This window comes from Stenella coeruleoalba, assembly GCF_951394435.1.
Source record: "Stenella coeruleoalba genome assembly, chromosome: 8".
In the NCBI taxonomy this organism is placed as follows: Eukaryota; Metazoa; Chordata; class Mammalia; order Artiodactyla; family Delphinidae; genus Stenella; species Stenella coeruleoalba.
In genome coordinates, this window is record NC_137154.1 from 4,924,609 (window position 1) to 4,951,489 (window position 26,881).

At 56.1% G+C, this 26,881-nt stretch overlaps 1 protein-coding gene across 1 annotated transcript in view; it reads right to left on the minus strand.

Moving 5' to 3' along the window:
- LRP5 (LDL receptor related protein 5) overlaps nucleotides 1-26,881 on the minus strand; it is a 109,805-nt gene that overhangs the window by 60,211 nt on the left and 22,713 nt on the right. The window contains exons 2-5 of the mRNA XM_079928957.1: nucleotides 20,586-20,982; nucleotides 14,280-14,477; nucleotides 9,936-10,132; nucleotides 8,840-8,971 (exon numbers count right to left, since the gene is read on the minus strand). Of these exons, the coding sequence (XP_079785083.1) occupies nucleotides 8,840-8,971; nucleotides 9,936-10,132; nucleotides 14,280-14,477; nucleotides 20,586-20,982 (924 nt within the window). The remainder of the gene's footprint in view (nucleotides 1-8,839; nucleotides 8,972-9,935; nucleotides 10,133-14,279; nucleotides 14,478-20,585; nucleotides 20,983-26,881) is intronic.

Genomic DNA, 26,881 nt, shown 5'->3' on the forward strand with positions numbered 1-26,881 from the left:
GGCCCAGGAAACCGCGCCGAGCGGCCGCAGGGTCACAAGGCGCAGAGGAAGTGGCCAGGCCGGGCACCGGCTCCGCTGGAAACCCGAGGCCCGAGCAGCTGTCCCCCCGCACGGCCCACCCCCGGCCTCCAGGCCAGCACTCGGGGAGGCTGCAGCCCCTGGGAACCACCAGCCAGACAGGCACCCCAGCCTGGAGCTGGGGCTGTGTGCACGGTGTCACCCCTGCCCTGCGTCCAGGGGTGGCCGGATAGCAGCCAGGTTAGCGCCAGCCCTGTGACCCCCAGAGGCCAGCCCCACTGCCTCACTGAGCGACCCTGAGCGAGTAAGCTGGCCTGCGTCCTCACAGGTAGGACTCGGGTGTGAATAAGTCCCCCAGCGAGGCTGGGAGGTCCCATGACAAAGCGGGTGAGCCCCGGAGCTCGAGGCCACCGCCCCAGAGCACGTCCCCTCCCAGCGGCACTGAACACACACCCAGGTACCCATGGTGGGTGGGGAGAGAGAGAGACACGTTTGAACGAAGTGTGGCCGGCTGGACAAATTAGAAGTGGGCAGCCTGGTCCCCCGAAAGGCAGGAGTGCGGGCTGAGGGCTGTCAGACAGCTGGTGACTTGCATGAGGAAGTCTGCGTCCCACCTCTTCAGGCAGGTGGCTCAGTTCTTTAAAGAGCCCACACAGGGGGCCTTGCTGGTCCACACGGAGGGCAGACCAGAGGTGTCCCACAGACAGCCTTGGTGCACCACATGTGGACGCCCCCGGGGCCCAGGCGGTGCAGGGCAGGGGCTGGGGCAGACCCTGAGCCAGGCTGCCCGGGTTCAGGTCCCATCTCTGTCCCTTCTTCCATGGCCTTGAGCGAGCTCTGCCTGTCCTTGGCTATGAAGCAGGCTAGCCACAGACCCTCCCTCACACAGCGCCACCCTCCCCCCCCCAGCCCCCAGGAGCACCAATGAGCACAGAAACGTTATTACTGGGCTTGCCCACCCTGCCCAGCAGTGGAGGCCAAAATCACAGAGTGGGCTGAGCCATATGAAAATGCCACCTCTCTAGCTCAAGGTGGTCAAGCATCAGTGGTTTACACGGTTGAACCCAACTCAAGCGCCCTGCACTTGACAGCTTATAAGGCACTTTCAGAGATGCGATCTTGTCCGATAACTCCCAGGTCGACGAGGCACGAAAATCCTGCATTTCATCAGGGTCCCAGCCACATGCTGCGGGATCCGGGACAGACTCAGATGTCTCGACTCCCACCCAAGCCTGTCCCTGGGGGTGGCCGGGAAGGGACACGGGGAGGCCCCTAGTGGCACAGTCGCCGGAGTCGTTCCCCGTCCCAGGACGACCAAAGAACCTCAGCTCTTGCACAGCAAAAGCTCTTGAAGGCAGCTAGCCGACTTCCCAGCTCTCTCCCCGGGCCTGGCGGGGCCCACGGGAAGCCAGCATCCCTCCCTCCTCGTGGAGGTGGGAACAGAGCCTGACACACCTCTCGGGGGGCTGGCAGCGTCTGAACAGAGGCCTGAAGGAGCCCCAGGGGTCAGCCCAGCAGACCCGGGGCCTCTGGTCACCGCCCCCAGGGCACATGGAATTGGAGAGTCGTCCCAGGCCCAAGGGCACAGTCAGTGGTACCCAGACAGGGAATCTGCAGCTGTCACCAAAGCCAGAGAGGGCACGAGGGGCACATGGCCAGGAAGGGCAGCCTGGGAGCTGGGGGGCATCTACCAGGGCCTGGACCCTAAGAGCCCAGAACTTGTCTCCAAAGCTGAGGGGAGCCGTCTCAGCTCCGGGGTCAGTCTAGGGCCAGGTTGGAGCTGGGCTCAGCTGCAGAAGCAAGGGGCACATCGGACAGGCTAGGAGGGACGGGGCTAGTAGGGGAGGGGGGTGACCGCAGTCTACCTCTGCGGCCAGTGGACACGGGCATCCGTACAGCTGACACACCCAGGAGGCGCCGTCTGCCTTGGGCCCCAGCCCCACGATGACACTTTTCTCTTTCTAAGAATATGACATGCTCCCCTCTCCTCTTTTATTAGGTTTAAAAGTTAGTCTTCAGACTCAGACACAAAAGAACACATGCTGTGTGGCTCCATTTCTGTGACGCTCCGGAACAGGCAAAACTAATCGGCGGTGATAGAAGTCAGGACAGCGGCTGCCTCCGTGGGGCGGGGAGCTGCCGAGGGCACCAGGGAATGTTCTGGGTGGTGGAAACGTTCTGTATCTGTCGAGGGGCGGTGGTTAGGCTGATGTATACAACTGTCAAAGCTCATCAAAACGTACACTTAGAATCTGTGCACTTTATTGTCCGCAAGTTATACCTCAATTTCTTACAAAAAAAAAAGTTAGTGCTGGGCTTGTTACACAATTTCCTGGGACTGTGCAATCTGATTTTCTTGCTGTTAAAAATTCACAGTCCATGGCTGAGAGCGGCAGCTGCCTTCTGTTTGCAGAGCCGACGCCAATCACAGCCCGGGCGGCGGCGGCCTCAGCCACAAGGGCCTCTTTTCTTTTCCCTTCGACCTACTTCCCTGATAAGTGACAAGACAGCCAGACTGGGAACAAACGCACCCCTTATTCCTTGGCCCTGAGCCTCGGCTAATCCTCCCGGACAGACGGATGGATGTGAGGGGCCCAGTTGTCAGTCTGCCCGTCAGACCCGACAGTGGACGCCTCTGTTCCTCCCGCTGCCTCTGCCGGCCACATCCCCGCCGTCTTTTTGTTTCCTGTCCCCAAGAACATCTGTTAAAACTCCTTCTTGGCAAGGTGCGGCAGGCGGACTGCAAATCACCAGGCCCCCAACTCCCGCCCTGCCCCGACGGCAGCCTCATCTGGAAAGGCCGGGGCGGGGGGAGAGAATGACGCCCCAGCACAGCCTGGCCACCCCCAGGCGGTGAAGCCACACGCCCTGGACACGGGCCCACGGGTCACTCGCCCAGGTTGCTCAGGCCCGGAGGAGGGGGGCGCACGGCCCAGAAGCCTCCGGGCACGAGGAACACACAGGGACAAAAGTCAAAACAGCAGGGCAGGTCCCACAGAGGTCCAGCCCAAGGGCAGCAGGAGTCTCCCTCGGACGTGGTGGCAACTCCCAAAGAAGGCCCCGCTGCTGCCGTTTTTAGCCCATTCCACATAATTGGAAAAACATGGGGAAAACCAAAGCCAGCTGGGCACCTCCGTCTGTGCAGCTGCGAGGGAGGGTGCGGGGAGGCCCGTGCTTCAGGCTGGAGGGCGTGCGGGCGCACGGCCTGGCCCAGGATGGGCTCCTGGCCCGCTCGCGCCTGGGGGACAAGAGTCACTCGGCCCCCCAGGTCTCACCCAGCCCCCAGCAGAGCCAGAGCTGAGGAGGGGCCACTTGCTGTGACATCCTTCCCAGTCTCAGAACCTACAGGACCCTCCCTGGGGACCTGAGACACGGCACCCCAGAGCCAGTGGGTGTTACCCAACCCGCAGGGCCGTGGGACATGAGACGCCCCTCAGGCCAAAGGCAGGGAGTCCCGAGTCTCCCATCCTGAGTGTTCCGCCCCCCCGACCCCCGCACCCGGAGCAGGAGGAGGTCCTCTGATCTCCCCAGGTCACAGGCGAGGAAACTGCAGCTCGGAGGGCTGACGGACTCCCCGCTCTGCCGGCGTCCAGCAGCGAGCGATTCTGCCCCCACTGCATCCTCTGCTTCTCGGGGGACCCCTACATGTCCCTGGGATGTCGCAGGCCCCCATTCTCTGGGGTCCGAGCATCACCCCATCTCAGTTCCTTCCTTGGGGAAGGCAATGACCCCTACACAGGGCTGGCTCTCATTTGCTCAAAATCAGGAAAAGATGGGATTCACACATGTCACAGAAACTTCTTCACCTTCAGCTCCACGAAGCATAAAAGGTCAGACGCCTGGGATGAGAGCCCCAAGAATCCACAAGTCACGCCCTGGCTTCAAATCCTGAGGTGTTTCCGGCTGTGCGGGTGGCCCGACCCGCTGCCCAGCGGCTGCCTGGGGCTCGTGTCCAGTGCAGAGGCAGCTCTCCACCTCCCATGCCCTATCCCTTGTCGTGGAGACTGATTTGCTGGGGCCGGGGAACCTGGATGTGACATAAGGGGCCGAGCAATTCCAACACAGCCAGGTCCCTGCCCCCCCCAACCCAGAAACCCTCCAGCCCGACGCCGGCCTGCATCCCACAGAAAGGAGAGCCACGTGCCCGGTGCCCTCACCGGCTGTGTGAGGAGGGCTCCCCAAACCCCACGCCCCCTCCCAGCTCCTCTCGGCACCAGCTGGCCTCCACGTCCACTTCTGGTTCCAAATGTCCAGGGAAGAACTGCTCTCCTGCCATCTTGCCTGCCTGGCTCCTAGTTCAAGTTCAAATTCAAGCACAGTTCATATTTGTGGGGCATCCAGGCCTTCCTCTCAACAACCCCATGAATCGGGTACTACGATCATCCCTTTTTACATCTGAGGAGACAGAAGCACAGAGAGGCTGAGTCAATTTCCCAAGATCACACAGCCTGGACGTGAGTTAAGGTATCGTAAAAGGAAGACTGGACATAGAAAGCCATCACGTGATTGAAAATCACTCTTCAATTCTGGGTTTGCCTGAGACGGAATTTCCTTTTCACCCCAAAAATCTTTGGCAGGCTCTCAACCGCAGACCAAAGCCATGTTATATCTGTTGCCTCTGACACAGCCCCTTCTGGATGGAAGTCACACCTGCGCGGGCTTTGTCCATTTCTGTCTTTCCCGAAGGCCTTTCCTCTAGCCCAGGGCCAGTTCCTGAGCCCCCACTGTGTGGCCTGGGCTCTTCACCACCACCCCCCCAGCACACTGGACCTCACCAATTCCAAAGCCAAGAAGAGATCCCCAAGTGATCCCAGGGCCTCCTCGGCCAGCCCCGGAATTCCATCCTCCCACCGGACACACCGGGCCTCAGAAGACCCTGGCGGCCCTCCATGGGCACCGCTCTCTTCCGGCCGGCGAGGTGTCTGCACCAGGTCCTCAGAGCTCTGCTGGTGACATTCAGTAGGATTTAGTGTCTCATTTTCTTCCCATTACCCTCGTGTTACCAGCCACTGTCTCCAGGCAGCGTTCGCATCTGATACCCTGCACGTCGTCAGCACTCAAAACCCACATTCCACGTGTAATTTATGTCCACCAGGATGCAGAACTGCATCGCCGAAGAAGCCTGGCAGCTCAGAAGGCCGCCTGAGGAAAGGAAAGCGGCTACCGCGCTCAGGTGATAGGATTGGGCCTTTTAATCAAACATTGTCCTTTAACATGATATTTTGTGGCAAGGAATAGAAACCGGAGGGTGAGAGACCCGTGTCCTAAAGCCCCCAGTTTGCCACGGAGCCGTCACTTTTTGTGACATCTGAGGCCCGAGGCCCCATTAGGTCCTCGCTCACAGAACCGTCTCTGACTCGCTCTGTCGTCCAAACAGACAGAAAGGCCCTCGGGGACAGGACCCCTTTCTCACTCATGCCTGGCTGAAGAATATGGAGAGGTGTTTGAGAACCACCTCGAATTTCCAGAAAGCCATCTTGGGGGCAAACCCTTGAAATGCTCTGAGAAGCTTGTGGGTTTCTTCTCGACTTCAACGAAAACATTTAGAAAATCGTTTACCCTTTCCCACCCCAGCTGCCCCGGACCCCTTTAACTTCAAACAGGTCCAGGGCAGAAGGTACAGGAGCCGCCATTGACCCCCGGAACCAACCAGTGCATTACTGGGAAGCAAGTGGGGTGGGAACCAGTCTTATAAAAACCAGGACCCCAGCAGTCACATTCTCATGCAAAGCAAGGCTCTGTCCCATGGCTTCTGTCCCTCTGTGAGCTCCTCCCTCCTTCTGACCTAACACCCTAGACAGGGCAGCTGGAGCAAAAGCAGGAGGACGCAGGCTCAGTGTAAAGACAGCCCGCGCCTGCCTCTGTGCAGACCCCCACCCAAGCAGGAGCCCCTCGGAATGACAACAAAAACGTTTTTCTTCCGCGCACTTGGCATTCTCCAACTGGGTTATTTGTAAAAGTGTCCTTCACGGCTCGGGGGGCGCAAAAACAGTTCTGGTAAGACCAGGGAAGGTGGCCGCAGAGCTGAATCCCGGGGAATCTGCGGGCTGGCCGTCCTCCCGAAGGAGGCTGGGAACCAGCTTCCGACAGGAAGGACAGGCTTTGCTGCTAATCCCCCAGTTTCTACCCACCCCCACCCCCCCGCCCGCCGTAGGTGTCGGTATCAGCACCCACTGCAGAGCTTCCAGCCCCTCCTCCAGGAAGCCCTCCACCCCAGGCCTCCTCGCCCCGCAGTTAATGCCTGCAGAGGGAACAAAATGCTCTCAAAGGGCTCAACCCTGGGCAGTGGTCCCCAGAGCTCAGAGGCTCCAGCTACTGGGATGCTGGGAACCCGAAAGGAGCCTACAGCCTCGGCCTCTTCTGGTTGGAAAAGAAATGGGGCCTCCCCCAGGAGTGGCAGGACCCCTGGACAACAGAGGTAAACCTAGCCCCTTGGGCCTGATGAGCTGCCAGTGGTGTGAATGGGGGGCATGGCTGCCGTATCCTGTGTACCCACTACTCACAGGGCACCTTGTAGGCACTTGCAACTCCTGTTAATGCACTGGGTCCTCCACAGCTTCCCTGGCAGGGGGTGGTCCGTGGCACCCACCCTCATCTCACAGATAAGGAAGGGAGGCACCAGGCACCATCCATGCCAGATGACCAGTAGCTCTCTGTACCCCAGGGTAGCCTGGGCAAGTCGCTTCTGGAACTCCAGGCTTCTCCAGCTGTGCAACTTCACTGGACCATGACTCTGGGCTTCTATGAGAATTCACACCTCATTTTTGCCCACACCCCACTCCTGGGCCCCTTAACAGAAGCGGCTGCACAAGGTCCCCCGTCGGGGCAGGCACTACTGCATGACCCACCTTTCTGGGGGGTTGTGTCCATCCCTATTCCTTCCCCAAATGTCCACATGCAGCCTGGCTCCAGACACCTGGAGTGGGCAGAGATGGCAGCCATGCCTGCATCCCCCTCCCTCTCCCAGAGAAGACATCACCAATCGATCCAACACAGGGTTCGGGCAGACAGCACCCATCGATGGCAGCAACAGACGCCAGATCCAGATCCTTCTAGCTCCAGGGCCAAGCCCCAAGCCAGCACTCTCACGGCAGCAGGACTCGGAAATTGCAAAAACACAAACAGAACAGAAATGTCCGACAAGGGAAACACGGTTCAAAGTTGTGCCCGCTTCAGGCACTAAAACGCAGGTTTTTGAAGCATACATACCTCTTGTCATTGCAAATGCTCCTGCAATAATGTCAAGTGAAATGTATAGGCACACGTGGACAAAACAGCAGAGTTAGATACATGGAAATGTTTAGACTATCTCCAGATTTCCCTTAGTTTCTCCAAGACACAAAGCAGAACTGGCCCCGTAACATGCAAGAACCACTGCAAAATGAAAATGCAGAGCCCCTTGTGCAAAAATTATTAAGCATTTCAAGTCAACAACAGAGCGCGAAACCAAGCACGGGGCCCTTCGGAACTCGAGGCCCCGTGTGACTGCACAGATCAGATACCTGTGAGGTCAGTCCTGATACCAACTGCTTCCTGCCTCAGAGCAGCCCACAGGCTCTTCCTTCTCACTGTTCCTTCTCCCTCCTAATCCTCTAAGCCTCAACTTAAATGGTGCCTCCTGGGAAGGACCTTCTCTGGCCGTCCATCTCAGGTAGCCAGCCCCCCTGCTGGGCTGGGCTGGGCCCTGGATGTCCCCAGGGACAGGCTGTATCCTGGATGCGTCTCATTTCTGGGAGAGCACATCCCGAGCCCCACACCTGGCAGTAAAGGCCCCCAGGCAGTGCGATGGAGAAGGGCGACACTTCTTTAAAAACAGCACGAGTCTTTGAAGCAGCAAGTGCCCGAAAACCAAAGGGGAGAATCAAGAGGTGGAAAAATACCTACAGCAAAGAGAATCACCTGCGTGGGGGGCAGGCGATCAACTGAACTTGGTGCAACCAAAGAAAGCTCCCATTCAGGATGTGTTCACAACCTAGGTTTCCACGGCATGCCGGGGTATGGGGGTAGGGGGTAGGGTTATTACAGCACAGAGTCCATGCGAATGGGATGCAAGGATAAAAATGAATTACAGGGACTTCCCTGGTGGTCCAGTGGTTAAGAATCCACCTTCCAATGCAGGGGACGCAGGTTCGATCGCTGGTCGGGGAACTAAGATCCCACATGCCGCAGGGCAACTAAGCCCACGCGTTGCAACTACAGAGCCCATGTGCCCTGGAGCCCGCAGGCCTCAACTAAAGTAAAGCCCGCGCGCCACAACGAAAGATCCCACATGCCACAACAAAGATCCCACGTGCCGCAACTAAGACCCAACAAAGCCAAAAATAAATATTTTTTTAAAAAATGAATTATAAATTCCATATCAACGCTCATGAAAAAGCAGAAAAGCAAAGACATGAGCTCCCAGGAGGGCCCGAGGTACTACAGCGGTGGGAGCACTTGGAAGGGGCCGGAGGAGAGGAGGATGTGTCTGCTGGGAACCTCCTTTCGCACACTCTCTAACACCATTGCTCTTGTTACAATAAACACAGTTTTGATTTAATAGCCAAAGACAGCCAGCTTTTAGGGTGCGATTGCGCGTGCCGGCAGTGCGCTTGTTACTTGGGGGTCTCTGCCCATCTGGCACGACCTCGTCTTACAGATGGGAACCTGAGTTCCAAGGTCGTTCGCCCATCAGGCAGCAGAGCCCAGATCTGACCTGAATCCCGGCTGCTCGGCTGTCAGCGCTCAGAGCCCGGGCCGCGTGAACCCCTCCCCAAGGAAAGCAGATCGTGGGGCACCCAGGTTGGTGGCCGCCCCTCCCGCCAGCCGCTCCCTGGCTCACCTGCCTTGCACGTCTGGCCGTCGTCCTGAAGCTGCACACCAGTGGGGCAGGCGCACGCGTAGAAGGGCTCCCTCGGGGACAGCAGGCACAGGTGGGAGCAGCCGCCGTTGTTCTCCTCACACTGCGTGTGGTCTGGGGAGACAGGGCAGGCGGGAGGAGGTTCCGGATGGGCCCTAGACACCCACGCCCACCACTCCCAGTGTGGGCATCCTCCCCGCCCTGCCCCCTCTTCCCGATCTCCTACCACAAGAAACCCCATCTTCTTCAGGGCCCCTCAAAGGACACCTCCTCTGCAGAGACTGTCCCCAGCCCTCCCTGGCAGGATCCCAGGACCTGCCTGCGTGGTAAGGGGAGGCCCTGGGTCCGGGGGGTCCTGGAGCAGAGGCCTGGCTTATCTCTGTGACATGCCTGGACCCCATGGGCTCTGCACAGAAGCTTGGTGGCCACACCTGGCCGCTGGGCCGAGCCTCTGGTAGCTGATGACAATGTTTTCATTCTCCCAAGCCCTTGCACAACCAGCGTGCAAATGAACTGACAAATACTCCTGGCATCTCACTCCACCCAGGACAGGGTGGAGGGTGGTACCCATGAAATGCAAAGCATTAAACCCACCTGCGTGTAAGGACCACGATGTTCTCCCCAGAAAACCACTCCAGAGAGCCCCACCCCCGGGAGCCCACTCTTAAGTACAAAGTTGGAACCTTCAACAGCACCGTGGCCAGAATCCGCCCCGCTCCGTGGTCCCCATGGGAACCAGTGGGGTCCCCGTAAGAACAGGTGGTGGTCCTCGTGGGAGGGGGCGAGCCCGAGGCCCTGGCCCTGCTTGCTGGCTGCCTGTCACAGGAGCTTTTCACCATCAGGGACCCCTGCCACGACCCCATGGGGACCCCAGGCTGAGAACTTTGACTTGGAGCAGATTTTTCATGAATAAACACGTAACTTCCACTGGGCCTTGAAAACAGGGCAACCTTCCTTGGGAATCCCTCTGCCACCCCCGAGGACCGCTGGGGCATGACCCTGCCTGAAGCAACCCCGACGCCAGCTCTGCAGAGGGGCCTCTCCCAGCTGCCCCACCCCCAGCCTGGCCCCGACTTACAGTAAGGCTGCCGCTCTGGGCTGAGCACTTGGATGTCCATGGGCGAGTAGAGAGCGCTAAGGATCTCCTTCCTCTTGTCTCCAGTCCTCTTGTTACAGGCGTGGATGGAGCGGGTCTGCCAGTCTGTCCAGTACAGAGTGTCTCCAGAGAGCGTCAGGGCAAAAGGGTGCGTCAGACTGCCCTCCACGACCTTCTGCCTGTGGGTGGGTGGGGGGGGGGGAGGCGGGTGGAGGAGCCGTCAGGGGGTCCCCACTGTGCTCCCCATTTTGAAAGCCTTCCATTGTCACTGCTGACCCATCGACATCCCGCAGGACAACAGGAGCGGTGATGGAGCAGCGTGAGACCAGGCCAGGGCATTCCAGGAACCCTCTGCCAGGGTGCGCAGGGCACCTTCCAGACCCAGCCAGCCTCCCGCCACCCCTGACAGTGACGTGGGGGGCCCTGCACACCCAGCTGCTCCCTGTCTAACCCGTTTCCAGAACGGGGGCTGTTGCCAAAGTGCCCCACAGAGAAGAAAGAAGGAAGAAAAGTGGCAGGGAGGACGCCACACCTGGTGACAACAAGCTGATGAGAAGCACACCTGTCCTGCCTGATGCTTTAACAACGTAACACAAATCGGACCAAAGTTACTGATACTTGCTCATTCCTACGATGTCAATAATTTATATTATCAAAGCAAATTAAACTTGTATCAGTGTTAAAAAAAAAAAAGCTATTCTCATCTGTGTATTTATGATACCCAGCAAACGAGAACTTGTTTTTAATGAGATTATGGACGACGATAATAGAATCGTAATTCACACAGCTGGTAGTATGCGATTATCTGGTTTAATGACCCGCACCCCACTATAGGCTTCCTGAGGTGGACACTGTGGATGGGTGGTCACCATCGTGTCCTCAGTCCCTGGTACAACACTGAGGAGGGAGTCACACTCAAAAGGTACCACTGAACAACCAAAAATCATACACTCGCGCTCTTTCCCAGCCTGACCTGACATTGCCTCTTCCCTGTTTTCTTCATGTCACTTTTTAAAAAGATTTATTGACTAAAAAGGATAAGATAATACTATGAACAACTATATACCAACAAATTAGACAACCTAGACGAAATGGATAAATTCCTAGAACCATACAATCTTCCAAGGCTGAATCGTGAAGAACCAGAAAATCTGAATAGTTACCGATAATTAGTAATGAAATTGAATCAGGAATCAAAAAACTTCCCCAAAACAGAAGTCCAGGTCCAGATGGCTTCATAGGTGAATTCTAACAAACATTTAAAGAAGAGTTAATACCTATCCTTCTCAAATTATTCCAAAAAATAGAAGAGGAAGAACAGAATAGCTATTACCAAAAAGACAAGAAACGATAAATGTTGGCAGCGATGTGGAGAAAAGGGAACCCTCGTGCACTGTTTGTGGGAATGTAAATTGGTGCAGGCACTATGGAGAACAGCACGGAGGTTCCTTAAAAAACTAAAAATAGAACCACCATATGATCCAGAAATCCCACATCTGGGTATTTTCCCAAAGAAAATGAAAACACAAATTTGAAAAGATATATGTACCCCTGTGTTCACTGCAGCATTATTTACAATGGCCAAGATATGGAAGTAACCTAAGTGTCTGTCGAGAGATAGACTGAATGGATAAAAAAAAGATGGTGTGTGTGTGTGTGTGTGTGTGTACACACACACACACACACACACACACACACACAATGGAACACTACTCAGCCATAACAAAGAATGAAATCTTGTCGTTTGTGGCAACATGAATGGACCTGGAGAGTATTATGCTAAGTGAAAAAGGTCAGACAGAGAAAAACAAATACCGTATGATTTCACTTATATATGAAATCTAAAAAACAAAAGAGAAACAGATTCGTAGATACAGAGAACCAACAGGTGTTTGCCAAAGGGGGCGGGTAGGGGAACAGATGAAACAGATGACGGAGATCAGAGGTACAAACTTCCAGCTACAAGATAAATAAGTCATGGGGGACTTCCCCGGTGGCTCAGTAGTTAAGAATCCACCTGCCAATGCAGGGGACGTGGGTTCGAGCCCTGGTCTGGGAAGATCCCATATGCCGTGGAGCAACTAAGCCCATGCACCACAACTACTGAGACTGCGCTCTAGAGCCCACGAGCCACAACTACTGAGCCCATGTGCCACAACTACTGAAGCCCGCACGCCTAGAGCCCATGCTCCGCAACAAGAGAAGCCACCACAATGAGAAGCCCGTGCACCGCAACGAAGAGTAGCCCCCAGCTCACCGCAACTAGAGAAAGCCTGCACGCAGCAATGAAGACCCAATGCAGCCAGAAATAAATAAATTTTTTTAAAAAATCAAATCTTAAAAAAAAAAATAAGTCATGGGGAAGTATGTAACGTACACATAGGAAATACAGCCAATAATACTATAATAACTTTGCTTGGTGATGGGTGGTTGACTGTTCTCATTGTGACCATTTCATAATTGAATCACTATGTTTTACACCTGAAACTAATATAATATTGTATGTTAATTATAACTCAATAAAAAATATTAGGGCTTCCCTGGTGGCACAGTGGTTGAGAGTCCGCCTGCCGATGCAGGGGACGCGGGTTCGTGCCCCGGTCCGGGAAGATCCCACATGCCGTGGAGCGGCTGGACCCGTGAGCCATGGCCGCTGAGCCTGCGCGTCCGGAGCCTGTGCTCCGCAACGGAAGAGGCCGCAACAGTGAGAGAACCCCTGCTTCCAGGGGAGGGGGGTGGGTGAAATGGGTACAGGGGATCAAAAGGTGCCAATTTACAGTTACAAGATGAGTAAGTCCTGGGGATGTAACATACAGCACGGTGACTACAGTTAACAATATTGTACTGTATACTTAAAAGCTGCCAAGAGAGTGGATCTTAAAAGTTCTCATCACAAGGAGAAAAAAATGTAACTCTCTATAGTGATGGATGTTAACTAAACTTATTGCGGTCATCATTTTGCAACATACACATACAACAAATCACAACAAATCACGACGTCATACACCTAAAATGAATACAATGTTATGTGCCAATTATATCGCAATCAAAAACCAAAAACAGGACCTCCCTGGTGATGCAGTGGTTGAGAATCCTCCTGCCAATGCAGGGGACACGGGCTCGAGCCCTGGTCCGGGAAGATCCCACATGCCGCGGAGCAACTAAGCCCGTGCGCAACAACTACTGAGCCCACGCTCTAGAGCCCGTGAGCCACAACTGCTGAGCCCACCTGCCGCAACTACTGAAGCCCATGTGCCTAGAGCCCGTGCTCTGCAACGAGAAGTCACTGCAATGAGAAGCCCGCGCACCTCAACGAAGAGCAGCCCCCACTCACCACAGCTAGAGAAAGCCCGTGCGCAGCAACGAAGACCCAACGCAGCCAAAAATAAATTAATTAAATAAATAAACTTAAAAGAAAACAAAACCAAACATACAAAAAATGTCTTGAGGTGAAATTCACGTATCACCAAATCAACCATTTCAAAGTGACTTAATTCAGAGCTGCATAGCACATTCACCGTGTGCAGCCATCACCACCAGCTGTTTCCCAAACATTTCCACCCCCACAGGAAAACCCTGAATGTACCAAGCAGGTACTCCTCGTCTCCCCTCCCCCCGCAGCCCCTGGAAACAGCCGTCTGCCCTCTGTCCCTAAGGATTCGCCTGTTCTGGGCTTTTCACATCCATGAAGTCACACGGCATGTGGCCTTTGGTGTCCGGCTTCTTTCACTTAGCAGCATGTTTTCAAGGCCCATCCGCGGTGTGGCATCCACCCGTGCCTCATTCCTTGCTATAGCTGAGCACCGCTCCATGGCACAGATATGCCACAGTCTTGCTTATCCATCCGTCGCTCATCTGCTGGTGGACGTTTCAGCTGTTTCTACCTTTTAGCTATCGTGGACGCTCCTGCGATGGATATTCGTGTACACGTATTTACTTCGATACCAATTTTCAATTCTTTGGGGGCACAAACCTAGGAGCAGAATTGCTGGATCCTACGTTAATTTGATGCTCACACCCTGAGGAGCCATGAAACTGCTTTGGATGTAGGGCTCTTTAGCCTTTGCGATCCCACTGAGAATGAGCATTCTACATTTTGCTATAAAATAGATGCAGATGCCACCCCAGACCCTGCTTGGGTGGGATGTCAGACATGGTGTGTGCACTGTTATGGACCTCAGCTCTGAAAAGGCCTGCAGGCCTCAGGCCCCCAGGGTTTCAGGTCTGAGACCACTGGCCTGAGTTGGGAAGGATCAGCCAACGCCCAGCTGGGACTGGCCAGGGCCCCGTGGGGAAGGTGGGGGCCCAGAGCCAGGCGGAACTTACCGGAAGGAGCCGTCCAGGTTGGCGCGGTGGATGAAGCTGAGCTTGGCGTCCGCCCAGTACAGCTTCTGCTCCTCCAGGTCGATGGTCAGCCCGTTGGGCCAGTAAATGTCCGAGTCCACAATAACCTTCCGGGTGCTGCCATCCATCCCTGCCCGTTCGATCCGGGGTATCTCTCCCCAGTCTGTCCAGTACATGTACCTAACAAGGAGGACAGAAGCACGATGAGAAAAGCTCGTGTTTGTTTCGTTTTTGATTTCTGTCTATATGAATGCAAGCATATGAAACAGAGACAGTGAATTTGCCCTGAAATCTCGCCCAATGTTCCGGGCCAAGGGTAACATTACTTCCGATTTGCTTTCTAAGCAGTCAGTAATATATTAATTTTTTCTTTTTTTTTGGCTGCACTGCTTGCAGGATCTTATTAGTTCCCCAGCCAAGGATTGAACCCAGGCCCTCGGCAGTGAAAGCGCAGAATCCTAACCACTGGACCACCAGGGAATTCCGTGTAATATATTAATTTTTAATCAAAGTTGGATAATCAAATATACTTGTTTCCACTTGTTCTCATTTAGCAACATATTCTAGGTATCCTCTTCTTACTAGTCGAAACCCTCCTTGTTCTTTTAATGGCTATATAGTACGGTAAATTATTTAAGGGAAACCACTTAGAACGTTTGCGTTGCTTCTGAATTTTTGCTACTATGAAAACGCTGTAAATGAACTTCTAAAAGGCAATTAAAATATGTAAAATGGAATATTATTCAGTGCTAAGAAGAAATGAGCTATTAAGCGATGAAAAGACGCGGAGGAACATTAAACGCATGTTACTAAGTGAAAGAAGCCAACGTGAAAAGGCTGTACATTCTGTGGTTCCCGCATACGACACTGTTGAAGGTAAAACTATGGAGACAGGAAAAGATCAGGGGCTGCCGGGGACTGGGGAGGGATATGCACTGACGGAGCACAGAGGATCTGCAGGGCAGCAAAACGATTCTGTAGGATAATACAACCATGGATACGTGACATTGAATCCTTGTCAAAAGACAAAGGTTAAATGTACGTGGGTATACAGGAACTCTCTGTACCTTGCCCTCAATTTATCTGTGAGCCTAAAACTGCTTTAAAAAAATGAAGTGTGGGGCTTCCCTGGTGGCGCAGTGGTTGAGAGTCCGCCAGCCGATGCAGGGGACGCGGGTTCGTGCCCCGGTCCGGGAAGATCCCACGTGCCACGGAGCGGCTGGGCCCGTGAGCCACGGCCGCTGGGCCTGCGCGTCCCGAGCCTGTGCTCCGCAACGGGGGAGGCCACAACGGTGAGAGGCCCGCGTACGGCAAAAAAAAAAAAAAAAGAAGTCTGTTAAGAACAACAATGCGTAGGTGAGGTATTCACTGGAACATACCAGTTATTCCTGGGTGGGTTGTGGGTGAGTCAGCGCTGCTGAACCATGTTCTTAGAGTTTCCAGCCAGAAACCACCGCCTCCTTAGAGGCTTCCTCATTTGATGTCCCTTCACATGAGCAGAGATAATAGGCAGGCATCTGGGCTGATGGGTTCAAACCCCACCACGGCCCAGATGTCCAGGCGGGGCGCCCTCTCAGCATGGCTCTTCAGTGGAGAGCAGAGGGAACCGCACCAGCCTTGAGGACATGAGTCCCTTGGGTTTCTGGCCCAGTCGGCTGGGGACAAGCCACGGGGCACGAGGGGTGGCAGACCTGTTTCACTTTACTTTGTCCACCGGTGTCTCTCCGCAGAGAAGGGGGACAGTGCCTGGATTTCCCTTGGAGGAGCCCCGCCTCCACTCGAGGTTCATGAACCTCTCCAGGTGGTGTGTCTGCTCCCACACCCCCTCCTGGAGTGGGCACAGGTCAGTCCTGAGCAATCAACAAACCCCATTACCCTCAGCCTTAGTGGCCGCTTAGAGACAGGCAGATGGGAGTCGGCCTGCAAGGGGAGGGCAGGGGGCTCCTGGGAGCCACCTGTGCCCTCGTGGGAGGGTCTGCCAGGGAAGACAGCGCAAGCCCAGATGGGGAGAGGCGGGGCCGTGGGACACAGTGGGAGCGAAAACAGGCCACTTCTCAGACGCCCTAGTTGCTTGGGCCCACAGGCTTGCTTCCCTTCGAGCTGCTTCTATTACGGATCAAGTCCCCTCCCCGCACTCCCTCTCCACTCCCGCTCTCAGCCTCCACATCTTCAGAGGTAAAACTTCATGCCTTTCAGCAAAGCCTGAGCTGCCGTCCACCAGGGACCAGCAAAGTCATCAGGGACGTGGGGAGAACAGGCCCAGCCTTGCCCTTTGGTGGGGGTCTCTGTCCAGCAGGAGAGAGAAAATGACACGCACACAAGCTGCCACTCCCCCGAGATGGGAGCTCTGAAGGCCACCCCCATCCACGGGGCCGTGGGGCCTTCCCAGAGGGGTGTCACTTCGGAGCTGGCACTGTCGCCACCTGCTAGACGGGTGATGACAGATGATGATAATGAGCTCCTGGGGGCTTCACGTGCGGCGAGGGGCCAACCACACCCGGCCATCGTCACCAAGCTCCCCTGCTCTCCAGCCCCCATGGGGACAGAGAACTTGGAACACCTCTCCAACAAGCTCTCCACTCTGCTCTCCACTGAAGAAGTGACGCAGGGACTATTCCCATTGGACAGGTGAGAAAACCGAGGCTCCGGAAGGCTGCGCTGCCCCAGGTCACAAGCTCTGGGAGCACAACACGGTTCTCCGGTTGAGGTCAGAGCCTGGCCGCTGTCTGACCCACCCCCCAGCCTGGGGTGGTGGCGAACTTCTCCGGGCACCCGAGGCTCTCAGCAAAGGCTCCCGCCGGCCTGGTGCAGGCACCTTTCTCTCCCTGTGCTTTTCCCACCCCCAGCAGCCTGGAAAGAGCCCAGCCCTCCCACCGGCTGCCCAGAAGGTGTCAGGAGAATCAGTCTCAGAGCCATCCACTCACATGCTCCTGAACGCTCCTTGGTGGCCAACGGGAAAGGCCGGAAAATGTGCAGGCTCAGGACCTCCGCGAGGAGCATAATTCACATTCCTTCCCCCGGGTTTCATAACAGAGGCCCGGCTGGTTTCCTTAAATGGGGAATTTGCGAGCCACCCTGTTCCCAGAGCCCAGCTGGCGTGGATGTGCTCGTGCAGAGCCTGCAACGCTGCCACAGGCCCAGCCTAGCTCCACGGAGGAAAATCAACTCCTGAAGCAAAGCCCTGCAGCCTGGTCTCAGCGCGCAGAGGGCAGAGGCTGGCTGCGGTTGTGGTTGTGTGTTATTTTAGGGAAGGGCCATTTTGCATCTTAAAGAGGGGGTTGGGTTTCAGCCCGGCTTTAACTCGAGACCCAGGAGCCACTGCAGCCCCTCATGGGCTGGGACAGGCCCGGGCCACCCCCCAGCACTGGGCTGATGTCTTCCCGGCCCCGGGTCCTCAGGGCCAGAGAGTCCTCCCTGGAGCCCGCTCTGCTGCCCAAGTGGGCACCTGGTGCTGGGAGCGGAGGTGCCTCCCCAGCCTCGCCGGGACACCTGCCCTTTGCCACCTGTGCTGCTGAACCTGACCAAGTCCAGGCCCTGGGGTCTGTGGTCCTCCTGGCTATGGGGCTCTTGGTCACATGCACCCTGAGGTTGACGTTCAGACTGAGAACCTTCCTTCCTGATGACGTAGCAGGGGCAGTATCTCCTCATCTAAGGAGGGACCCTAGTTGTGAGGCAGAAAGGCTGCATCACGAGAGGACAGACACACGGAGACAACAGAGGTTCCAACAGGGCCAGGAGGAGGCAGTGATGCTCCCTGCAGACACGAGTGTGTGGCCAGGACAGAGAATGAAGCCCCCTGTCCCCGCTCTCAGAACTCAGCCTGAACTCATGGCAAGGACCACCGCCAGGCCAGTGTTCGGCAGAGTGAGGCGCTGCCCATGGTGCCTATGCACTGGCCTGGAGTCCTTCCCTCCTGGGCAACGGTGTCTAAGGGGATGGAGCGGACACTGCTAACCTCGATCACACCACAGACGAAGCTGGGACCAGAGTCCAGCGTTCTCACCACCATTCAATCTGGTGAGTGGGACACTTAGCACCACCACTTCGCTCCGTCACGCATCAGACACATCACTGGGGCGGCGGGAGATGTGGGGGAGAGGCTGGGGCCTCAGATATCCTGCCCAGGGCATCAACACCAAAGTCAACTCTACCTCAGGGGCAGGGGTGTGATCCCAGCAGGATCTGGGGGAAGAATTCAGAGGCAAGATCAGAAAAGATTTCAAACATTTAGTAAGAAAAGACAGGGCCAGAGATGGACCAACTCCTAGGGATGCTACAGGCAAAGCCAGACTAGGTGTGAGCATGAAGACGACTGCTCCCAACCAAGTACTAAGCACCTCCCAACTGAGCACTTCCCAACCAAGCACCAAGCACCTCCTCACTGAGCACTTCCCAACTAAGTACCAAGCACCTCCCAACCGAGCACTTCCCAACTAAGTACCAAGCACCTCCCAACCGAGCACTTCCCAACCAAGTACCAAGCACCTCCCAACTGAGCACTTCCCAACCAAGCACCAAGCACCTCCCAACTGAGCACTTCCCAACTAAGTACTAAGCACCTCCCAACTGAGCACTTCCCAACCAAGTACCAAGCACCTCCCAACTGAGCATCTCCTAACCAAGTACCAAGCACCTCCCAACTGAGCACTTCCCAACCAAGTACCAAGCACCTCCCAACTGAGCATCTCCTAACCAAGTACCAAGCACCTCCCAACTGAGCACTTCCCAACCAAGTACCAAGCACCTCCCAACTGAGCATCTCCTAACCAAGTACCAAGCACCTCCCAACTGAGCACTTCCCAACCAAGCACCAAGCACCTCCCAACCGAGCACTTCCCAACCAAGCACCAAGCACCTCCCAACCGAGCACTTCCCAACCAAGTACCAAGCACCTCCCAACTGAGCATCTCCTAACCAAGTACCAAGCACCTCCCAACTGAGCACTTCCCAACTAAGTACTAAGCACCTCCCAACTGAGCACTTCCCAACCAAGTACCAAACACCTCCCAACTGAGCACTTCCCAACCAAGCACCAAGCACCTCCCAACCGAGCACTTCCCAACCAAGTACCAAGCACCTCCCAACTGAGCACTTCCCAACTAAGTACTAAGCACCTCCCAATGGAGCTCACACACACACACAAACACTCAGCTTTTAAACCAGCAGCTCCAGAAGGCTCCAGCTATTCCGACATCAGAAGCCAGTCTAGTGTGCCTTCTCAGTCAACACGCTGAGAAGGCCCCCGTAAGGAGGTTTACTTGGCCACCAAAGTGCCCCCTCACCCAGGGTGCTCCCCGAGCTACCCACGCACCTGCACTGGCAGGACAGGCCTCTGCCTCCCAAACCTCATTCCACCCACCCCAGGGTGGGCTGAGAGGTCCTTCCAGCCTGGGCTGCAGGCAGTGCGGCCAGTGTCACCACCCCTCCAGGGCAGGGGAGGGCACTGCCAGGGGCAACAGCAAGTCAGGGGCATCAGGACCAGAACCCAGAGTCCTACGGTGTTTCTGTTCCAGATGCCCAACAGCCGTTTCTGACACATGAACAGCAGAGGAGTGGGCAGACCCAGCAGTGGGTCGAGCACGGCCAGGAGGCAGGTGCCTAGCTTGATGCAGCCTGGCTAAGAGTGTGTCCTTCCCAGGCGGCAGGAAGAGGGAATAGAGGGCCGAGGGATGACCGAACGAACAGCTACCGTTCATGAAAGTCTGCAATGAGCCTGGCCTGGCTGGGCAGCTCGGTCATCTCCCCACAATCTCTCCATCCCAGCCTTCAACTCTGCATATGTTCTTAGCTTTGCCGCCACTCACAAAACCCCACCTGGAACTCATGGCTGGGCCCTGAGCCTTCGTAGGTCACGTGAGCTCAGCCAGACTGGGAGGCAGGGGGAAGCAGAGGGCTTCCAGAAGACACCAGAGAAACCATCTGCAGCAAGTTCCCCTTCTGGACAAGGAGTTTCACTTTTTCCCCCCGTTTTCAGCTGATGCAGTCATAAAGGAAGTGAAAGGTGTGAGTTCTACCTGTCAGAGCGCTCGCACCTCCTCGGACACCGTCACACACACATCTGGGACGTTTAGTGATTCGAATCCACGGCCAAGCAGAGGCAGCGAGTTTAAAAAAACCCACAACACAGGGTATCACGGGGAAATGGTTCTCAACAACAACAAATTCTGAAAGCGAACCCATTTAAGACTGCCGCATTTTCTCTAAAAAAGGTACGTGGGCTCAAGTAAGTTCAAGAGAGAAATCACGACCCCACCCACTCACACCAGGGAGCAGAGGCACTGGGTTTACCCGTGAGCGGGGTCCAAGGCGATGGCCCGCGGCTGGTCCAGGTCCTGCCAGAAGAGGACCTTCCGGGACGTCCCATTGAGATTGGCCACCTCGATGCGATTGGTCTCCGAGTCCGTCCAGTACAGCTTCTTGCCGACCCAGTCGCAGGCCAGGCCGTCGGGCGACACCAGGCCGGAGATGACCACGTTCTGCACGGCAGCCCCCGTCTGGTTCAGGTAGGTCTGCTTGATGGCCTCCTCGCTCACATCCGTCCAGTACACGGCTCCCTTGGAGAACTGGAAATCCACCGCGGCCGCATCCTCCAGGCCGCTGACCACAATGGTGGACTCCAACTTGACTCCGCCGGCGTCCACCAGCCGTACGTCCCGGCGGTTGGCAAACAGGAGGAGCGGCGAGGCTGTGGGGGTAGAAGCAAACCGTGAGGACCGCAGGCTGAGCCGCAGGCCGCACAGACCAGGACGGGGGGCTAGGTGCCTGGACCCCGCCCGGCCCGTGCCCGAGGCTCCCGGTTCCTTCCTTCCATCCCCAGCCACTGCCGGGAAGGCACCTGGGCGGGCCCAGCCACCCATGCAGAGGCTCTTTCAACGCAGCAGACGGCGCTGCAGTTCCTGAAATCACCGTGTGTCCCACCCAGGCCCCTCCTCTGCAGGGTAGGAGGACGCGCGGAGGGTTCGAGGTCAGGACCGTCTCCGGGGCTCCACCCCTCCCACCACCACCATCATTATGTCACGTCTACAGTTCTTTGTGGCAGCAGGGACACGGCAAAGATCAAACACAGGGGTGTAACAACTACATCCGAGCTGGGCATCCTGACCTCTTGCGAGGAGGAGATGGCCACCAAAGAACTTCTGTCCCTAATCTCACCCCTCCCTGCCCCAGGCAGGTACAGACAGGTGATAAAGAGTGAGCATCCTCTCAGGCTGGCGGCTCTTTGAAGGTCGCTCACGGCACACAGAGCTGGGCAGGCTCCTCTCTGGGCCCCCTGGGCTCTCGGCACACAGGCCTGGGCTGTGGGTGACAGTTCACCCATTTTACAGAAGGGTAAGACAAGGCTTCGAGAGGAACCAAGTTCAGCAGCACACCAGGTGCCACACTCCGGAACAGGCATCGTGTGCTCGCTGCACAGGCGTATCTAGTTTGTAAAAAGGCATCACATTTCTGTGTATACGCACTTCAGTAAAAAGGTTTTTTTAATTAAAAATGGAAGTTTCCCTGTTTTCCCAGCTGCTACAATATGCTGAGGGTCCCAGTGGACCCTGCACTCCAGGATGGCTTGTCTGCCCGTCTAAGAACGCCCTGCCCTGCCCAGGGCCAGCCCACAGCAGCTGCTCTATAAATACATTTCACCCACCCCACTAGCATCCTAGCATCCTAATTTCAAGACAGTGAGTCACCTCTGCTCTGTGAGAGGTGAGAAGGGAAAGGGCGGGGTGCCCAGAAGGGTCTGGGTCCCCACTGTCAGCCAGAGGTTCCACAGAGCAGAGTGGCAGTGACACACACCACCGGAGGCGCTGCCGGCAGCCGGGTGCCTTCCGAGGGTCAGAGGCCGGCCGGTCGGAGGACGGTGGGCAAGGGGGTGATACCCAGGATGAGGGAGGGTCCAGACCTTCAGAGGAGGAAGAATCGTACAGACCAGAGGCAGAGGGCCTTCGCAGGAAGAGTCGTGTGGGATCTGGAGGCCCGTGGACCGAGGCAGAAAAGCTGCTGCAGACACCCCACAGCACATGCAGGGCAACGGGTGCCCCCAGAGCACCTGCCCATTCATCGTCACCAGGGCCCCGCCGGCCACTGGAGCACAGACGACCAGTAATCCCACCTCGCCTGCGAGGTTCACCGTGCCCGGCCTCCTGAGATTCCTCCCCTCTCATCCGGCGAAGGCAGGACCGGCCCGGGTGGTTCCTAACCTCGGGGGTCACAGAGCCCTCTGATAAGCTGACCCTCTCCCCAGAAGCAGACACAGGCGCGCACACCAAAGCCCCGTGACGTTCCCCCACCAGGATGGACCCAGCTCCCGCCTGAGAACCCCTCGCGAAGGCCAGCAGGGAGGACGCTGGCTTCACTCTTCTCTAAACTAGCACCTCTGGACGACAGTGCAAGGGACCATCTCAGGAGGAGGCAAGCTCCCCGCTGCCACAGGTATTCCATTGGGAGTTGGTGGCCACAGGTGAGGGACGAAACTCACCCGGCATCAGCATCAAGAGATGGATGGCCCCGCAGACAGCAGTCTCCAATCAGAGGCGTTCCGGCCCCCAGGGGAAGCGCTTTGGAGGGAGGTACCCACGGGGCGAGTCGCCAGTCCCAGCTGTTGGCCAGACACCCAGTAAGTTAACCCTTCCCCGCAGCCGAAGTCCCAGAGGCCAGGGAGCCTGGGCTGGGGGAGAATCAGGAGGCGGGAGCCCTGGAAGCTGCCCCCGCACAAAAAATCCTAATTCTGCTCTGCTCTTTCTCCCCAAACTGGAAAGACCACATTTTCCCCGCAGTTTACACTCTGGGCAGTTCAGGTGCACCCTTCAAAGGCCACAGGTGATGGGGGGTGGATTTCAATTTCCTGCGCTTTTCCCAAACTGAGACTCCTAGGAGGGCCAGGGCGGGCAGGCTCTCTCCAGGAGAAGCCACTCCTGCTTCGAAGACATCTAGAAACTACCACACACTCAATTCCTAAGTTTGAAGAGACACCCACTTCACTCTCCGGTTACCCTGGGGACTCATGGCGATGGGGGCCTCTTGTGGGGGGCTGCCCCCCCAGCTGGCACCTACCCTCCCAGTGCCCCTCCTAGGGCTTGGGGAGCCCCGGCTGATGCGGCCCCAAGCCTACCAGGGGCCACGGGTACCCTGGCTCATCTGGGAGATGTGGCCGCCTGGGGCCCCTCCTTCCCCACGGGAGGAGGGAGGCTGGGGAGGCGGGCAGGATTAGAGTGGCCAGCTGAGGGGCTGGCGTCGGGACAGGCCATCCTGAGGAGTGATGCACTGGGCTGAGACCGCGACAGAGCCAGCCAGTGGGCAGGCAGCGGGGTGTCGCGTAGCACATGCCAGCCTGGCTGGGACACGCAACCGAACCCAGAACCCACCCTCGTGTCCTGTATGACGTGGGGGGAAAAGACAACAGGCGACCCACGTGATGGGTAAGGCGATGTCAGTTATGCCTCACAACATCGATGCTGCGGTTTGCAAAACAGAGCAGGGTAAAGGATTGGGGAGTGGGGTCTGCCGTTTCACGTAAGATGGTCAGGGTGGCCTCGCTGAGAAAGTGACACCTGGGCAAAGACTTGAAGGGGGCAGCGAGAAAGGGCCAGATGGAGGGCATCCTGGCAGAGGGGATGACCAGTGCAAAGGTCCTGGGGCGAAGCACGCAGGAAGCGGCAGATGGTCCTCTGTGCTCCTTCCCGAGGTGACACGCCCACGGGCCCAAGACCCTGTAGGTCAAGGGGTTCAGGTGTGTATCTCCCAGGTGAGGAGACTGCAGCTCTTGGAAGGGCGCTTTGACCTGCCCCAGGTTACTCCAGGGATGATCTCTTGACCAGTGGCCCAAGCTTTTGGGGCAGTGAGGAGAAGAAACAAGCAGTGTGAGGAGGGAGAGGAGTGCAGGGCAGAGGGGCAGAGAGCTGGACCGGCAGCCCAGCCGCCACCGCACCCCAGGACTCACGCGGGGTCACCTGGCCACCGCAGATGCGGGAACAGTCCTTTTAGGAAATACCGCGGTATCTGGTATTAAGGACCATAAAACGTTTAAACCCTCTCCCTAGAGACGGGCCCCACAGGACCTTATCCCAAGGAACACCTGAAGGAAGGAAAAGGTCCTAGACACAATATTCGCTGCAGCCTTCCTTATAATAAGAAAAATAAACAAATAAAAAATCTCCAACATTGGGGTACCTAGTCTGTTCTCTCAGTAGAAAGTTGTGTCCGTTAAAGTAGTAAGAAAATGACTGCAGTGACACCAGAAAATGTGTAAGAAACGTTAAGTCAACACACAACGTAGCTATAAACCCCGATCTGTACTAGAATTGCGTGTATGAGAAGGTGCTAGGTGGGGATGAAGATTGAAGAAAGGACTGCATGATGAAAGATGACTTTGTTAAGCCTCTGGATAACTATCTTGAAATGTTTTAACCCCAGGTTCCATTTACGTTGCTATGACATTCTCTGTGCAAGTTCTTTTTTTTCAGGACCACGTATCACAAGGGTACACAGACCGGGTCGCCCCCCCCCCCCGCAAGTGAGCAGCCTGGAGCCAGCTCAGGGGCACGGCTCAGATCTGGGCCTCTCTGAGCTCAACGTCCTGTGAGATGGGGGTCCTCACTGCACCCCCACCTCAGAGACTGTGAGGCTTCAACAGAGCAATTCATACAAAGCCTCAGCCCGGCAGCAGCACATTTCAGGCACTCAGTGAACACCAGCCGGGGCAGCACCTGTGCTTGTAGTTCATTAAGTGTTTCTTTCATCCAGTCCCGGGCCGGTCCTGCTACACAGGAAAGCACGTCAGCTCAGACTCTCGTTCAAACCCCAGCCTGGCCTCCAGCTGCGAGATTTGGGGCCAGACTTTTTATCTCTGCTCTGAGCCTGTTTCCTCATCCATCCAGCAGGAAATGGTAACGACTTAAAAGGCGCCGCTGGCTGCTGTGGGGCTGCAGTGCAGAGCACCCGGCAGGTCCTCAAAAAGTTACCTGTCGAGGGGCTTCCCTGGTGGAGCAGTGGTTAAGAATCCGCCTGCCAATGCAGAGAACACGGGTTCAATCCCTGGTCCGGGAAGATCCCGCATGCTGCGGAGCAGCTAAGCCCATGCGCCACAACTAGTAAGCCTGAGCTCTAGAGCCCGTGCGCCACAACTACTGAGCCCGCGAGCCACAACTACTGAGCCCACGAGCCACAACTACTGAGCCCACGAGCCACAACTACTGAGCCCGCGGCCTAAAGCCCGCGCTCCGCACCAAGAGAAGCCAACACAATGAGAAGCCCGTGCACCGCAACAAAGAGTAGCCCCCGCTCACCACAACTAGAGAAAGCCCGTGCGCAGCAAGAAAGACCCAACGCAGCCAAAAGTAATTAACTTTTCAAAAAGTTACCCATCGAGGTACCACGTGACCCAGCAATTCCACTCCCAGGTGTGTACCCAAGAGAACTCAAATAAATACTTGTCCGTGCATGGTCACAGCAGCACGATTCACAGTCGCCCAAGGGCAGAGGTAGCCCCAATGTCCATCCATGGACAAAGGGATAAACAAAACGTGCTCTATCCATACCATGAAATATAATTCAGCCGTAAAAAGCCGTGAAGGACCGACACAGGCTACAACATGGATGAGCCCTGAAAACATGATGCCAGAAGACGACAGACACAAAAGGCCACACAGCACAGGGTTCCAGCCACATGAAATGCCCCAAACAGGCAAACCCACAAAGACAGACACACAGATTAGTAATGGCCGGGGGCTGGGGGGTGGGGGTGGGGGATAAGGCAAAACCGCTTAATGGGGACAGGGTTTCCTATAGGGGCAATGGAATGTTCTGGAACTAGATCGCGGTGGCTACCCAACATTGTGAATGCACTGAAGGCCAATGGATTATTCACTTTAAAATGGTTCATTTTACGTTGCATACATTTCACCTCAATAGATCATTTCTCAAGGCACCATTGCACCCCAAGCCCACTGAATTCCCCCCGTGACCTTCTTCCCTCATCCTGGCTTCCCAACTGGCTGACTCAGGCAGGGATGACCCTTTCTGTGACCCTGGATTCACGCAGCCCCTTCTTGGCATGGCCCTCAGAACACCCACAGAGCTCTGTGGGTTCTCCGTGTTTCCCTGCCAGGGGACGGGGATAGACCACTCCCACCTATTTCTAGGGTAGGTATGCCGTTCCCAGCATCCTCGGCCCATCGGTGTCAGAAAAAGGCCACTCTTCCCCGTCCTGGCCCGGGTACCAGGACCCGTGATTAACGTGCAGTCCCTACCACAGTGGAATCAGGAGTCTGAAGATCCCAGTGCCAACAACCCCATTTTAACCCATGTAAGCATAGCCAGTATTTATATATAGAATTCATAGCAGATGTCTGGGCTTCCATTCCAATAGCCTGTATTTTACACTGTTCACATGGTTACACTAAACACAACCCAACTCACCGTAACCCAATCCTCTGCTACTACACCAAAATAAGCAACGTTTTTAGTACATGCCCTATTGATATTCACCAAGCGTTACATTGCTCATTGGAGCAGGCTGGAGGCTGGAGGCAAACTATGGGTTATGGGTCAGCAATGGTCCTTCGTCCCACACCAGCCCCACGGGGAAGGCCAAG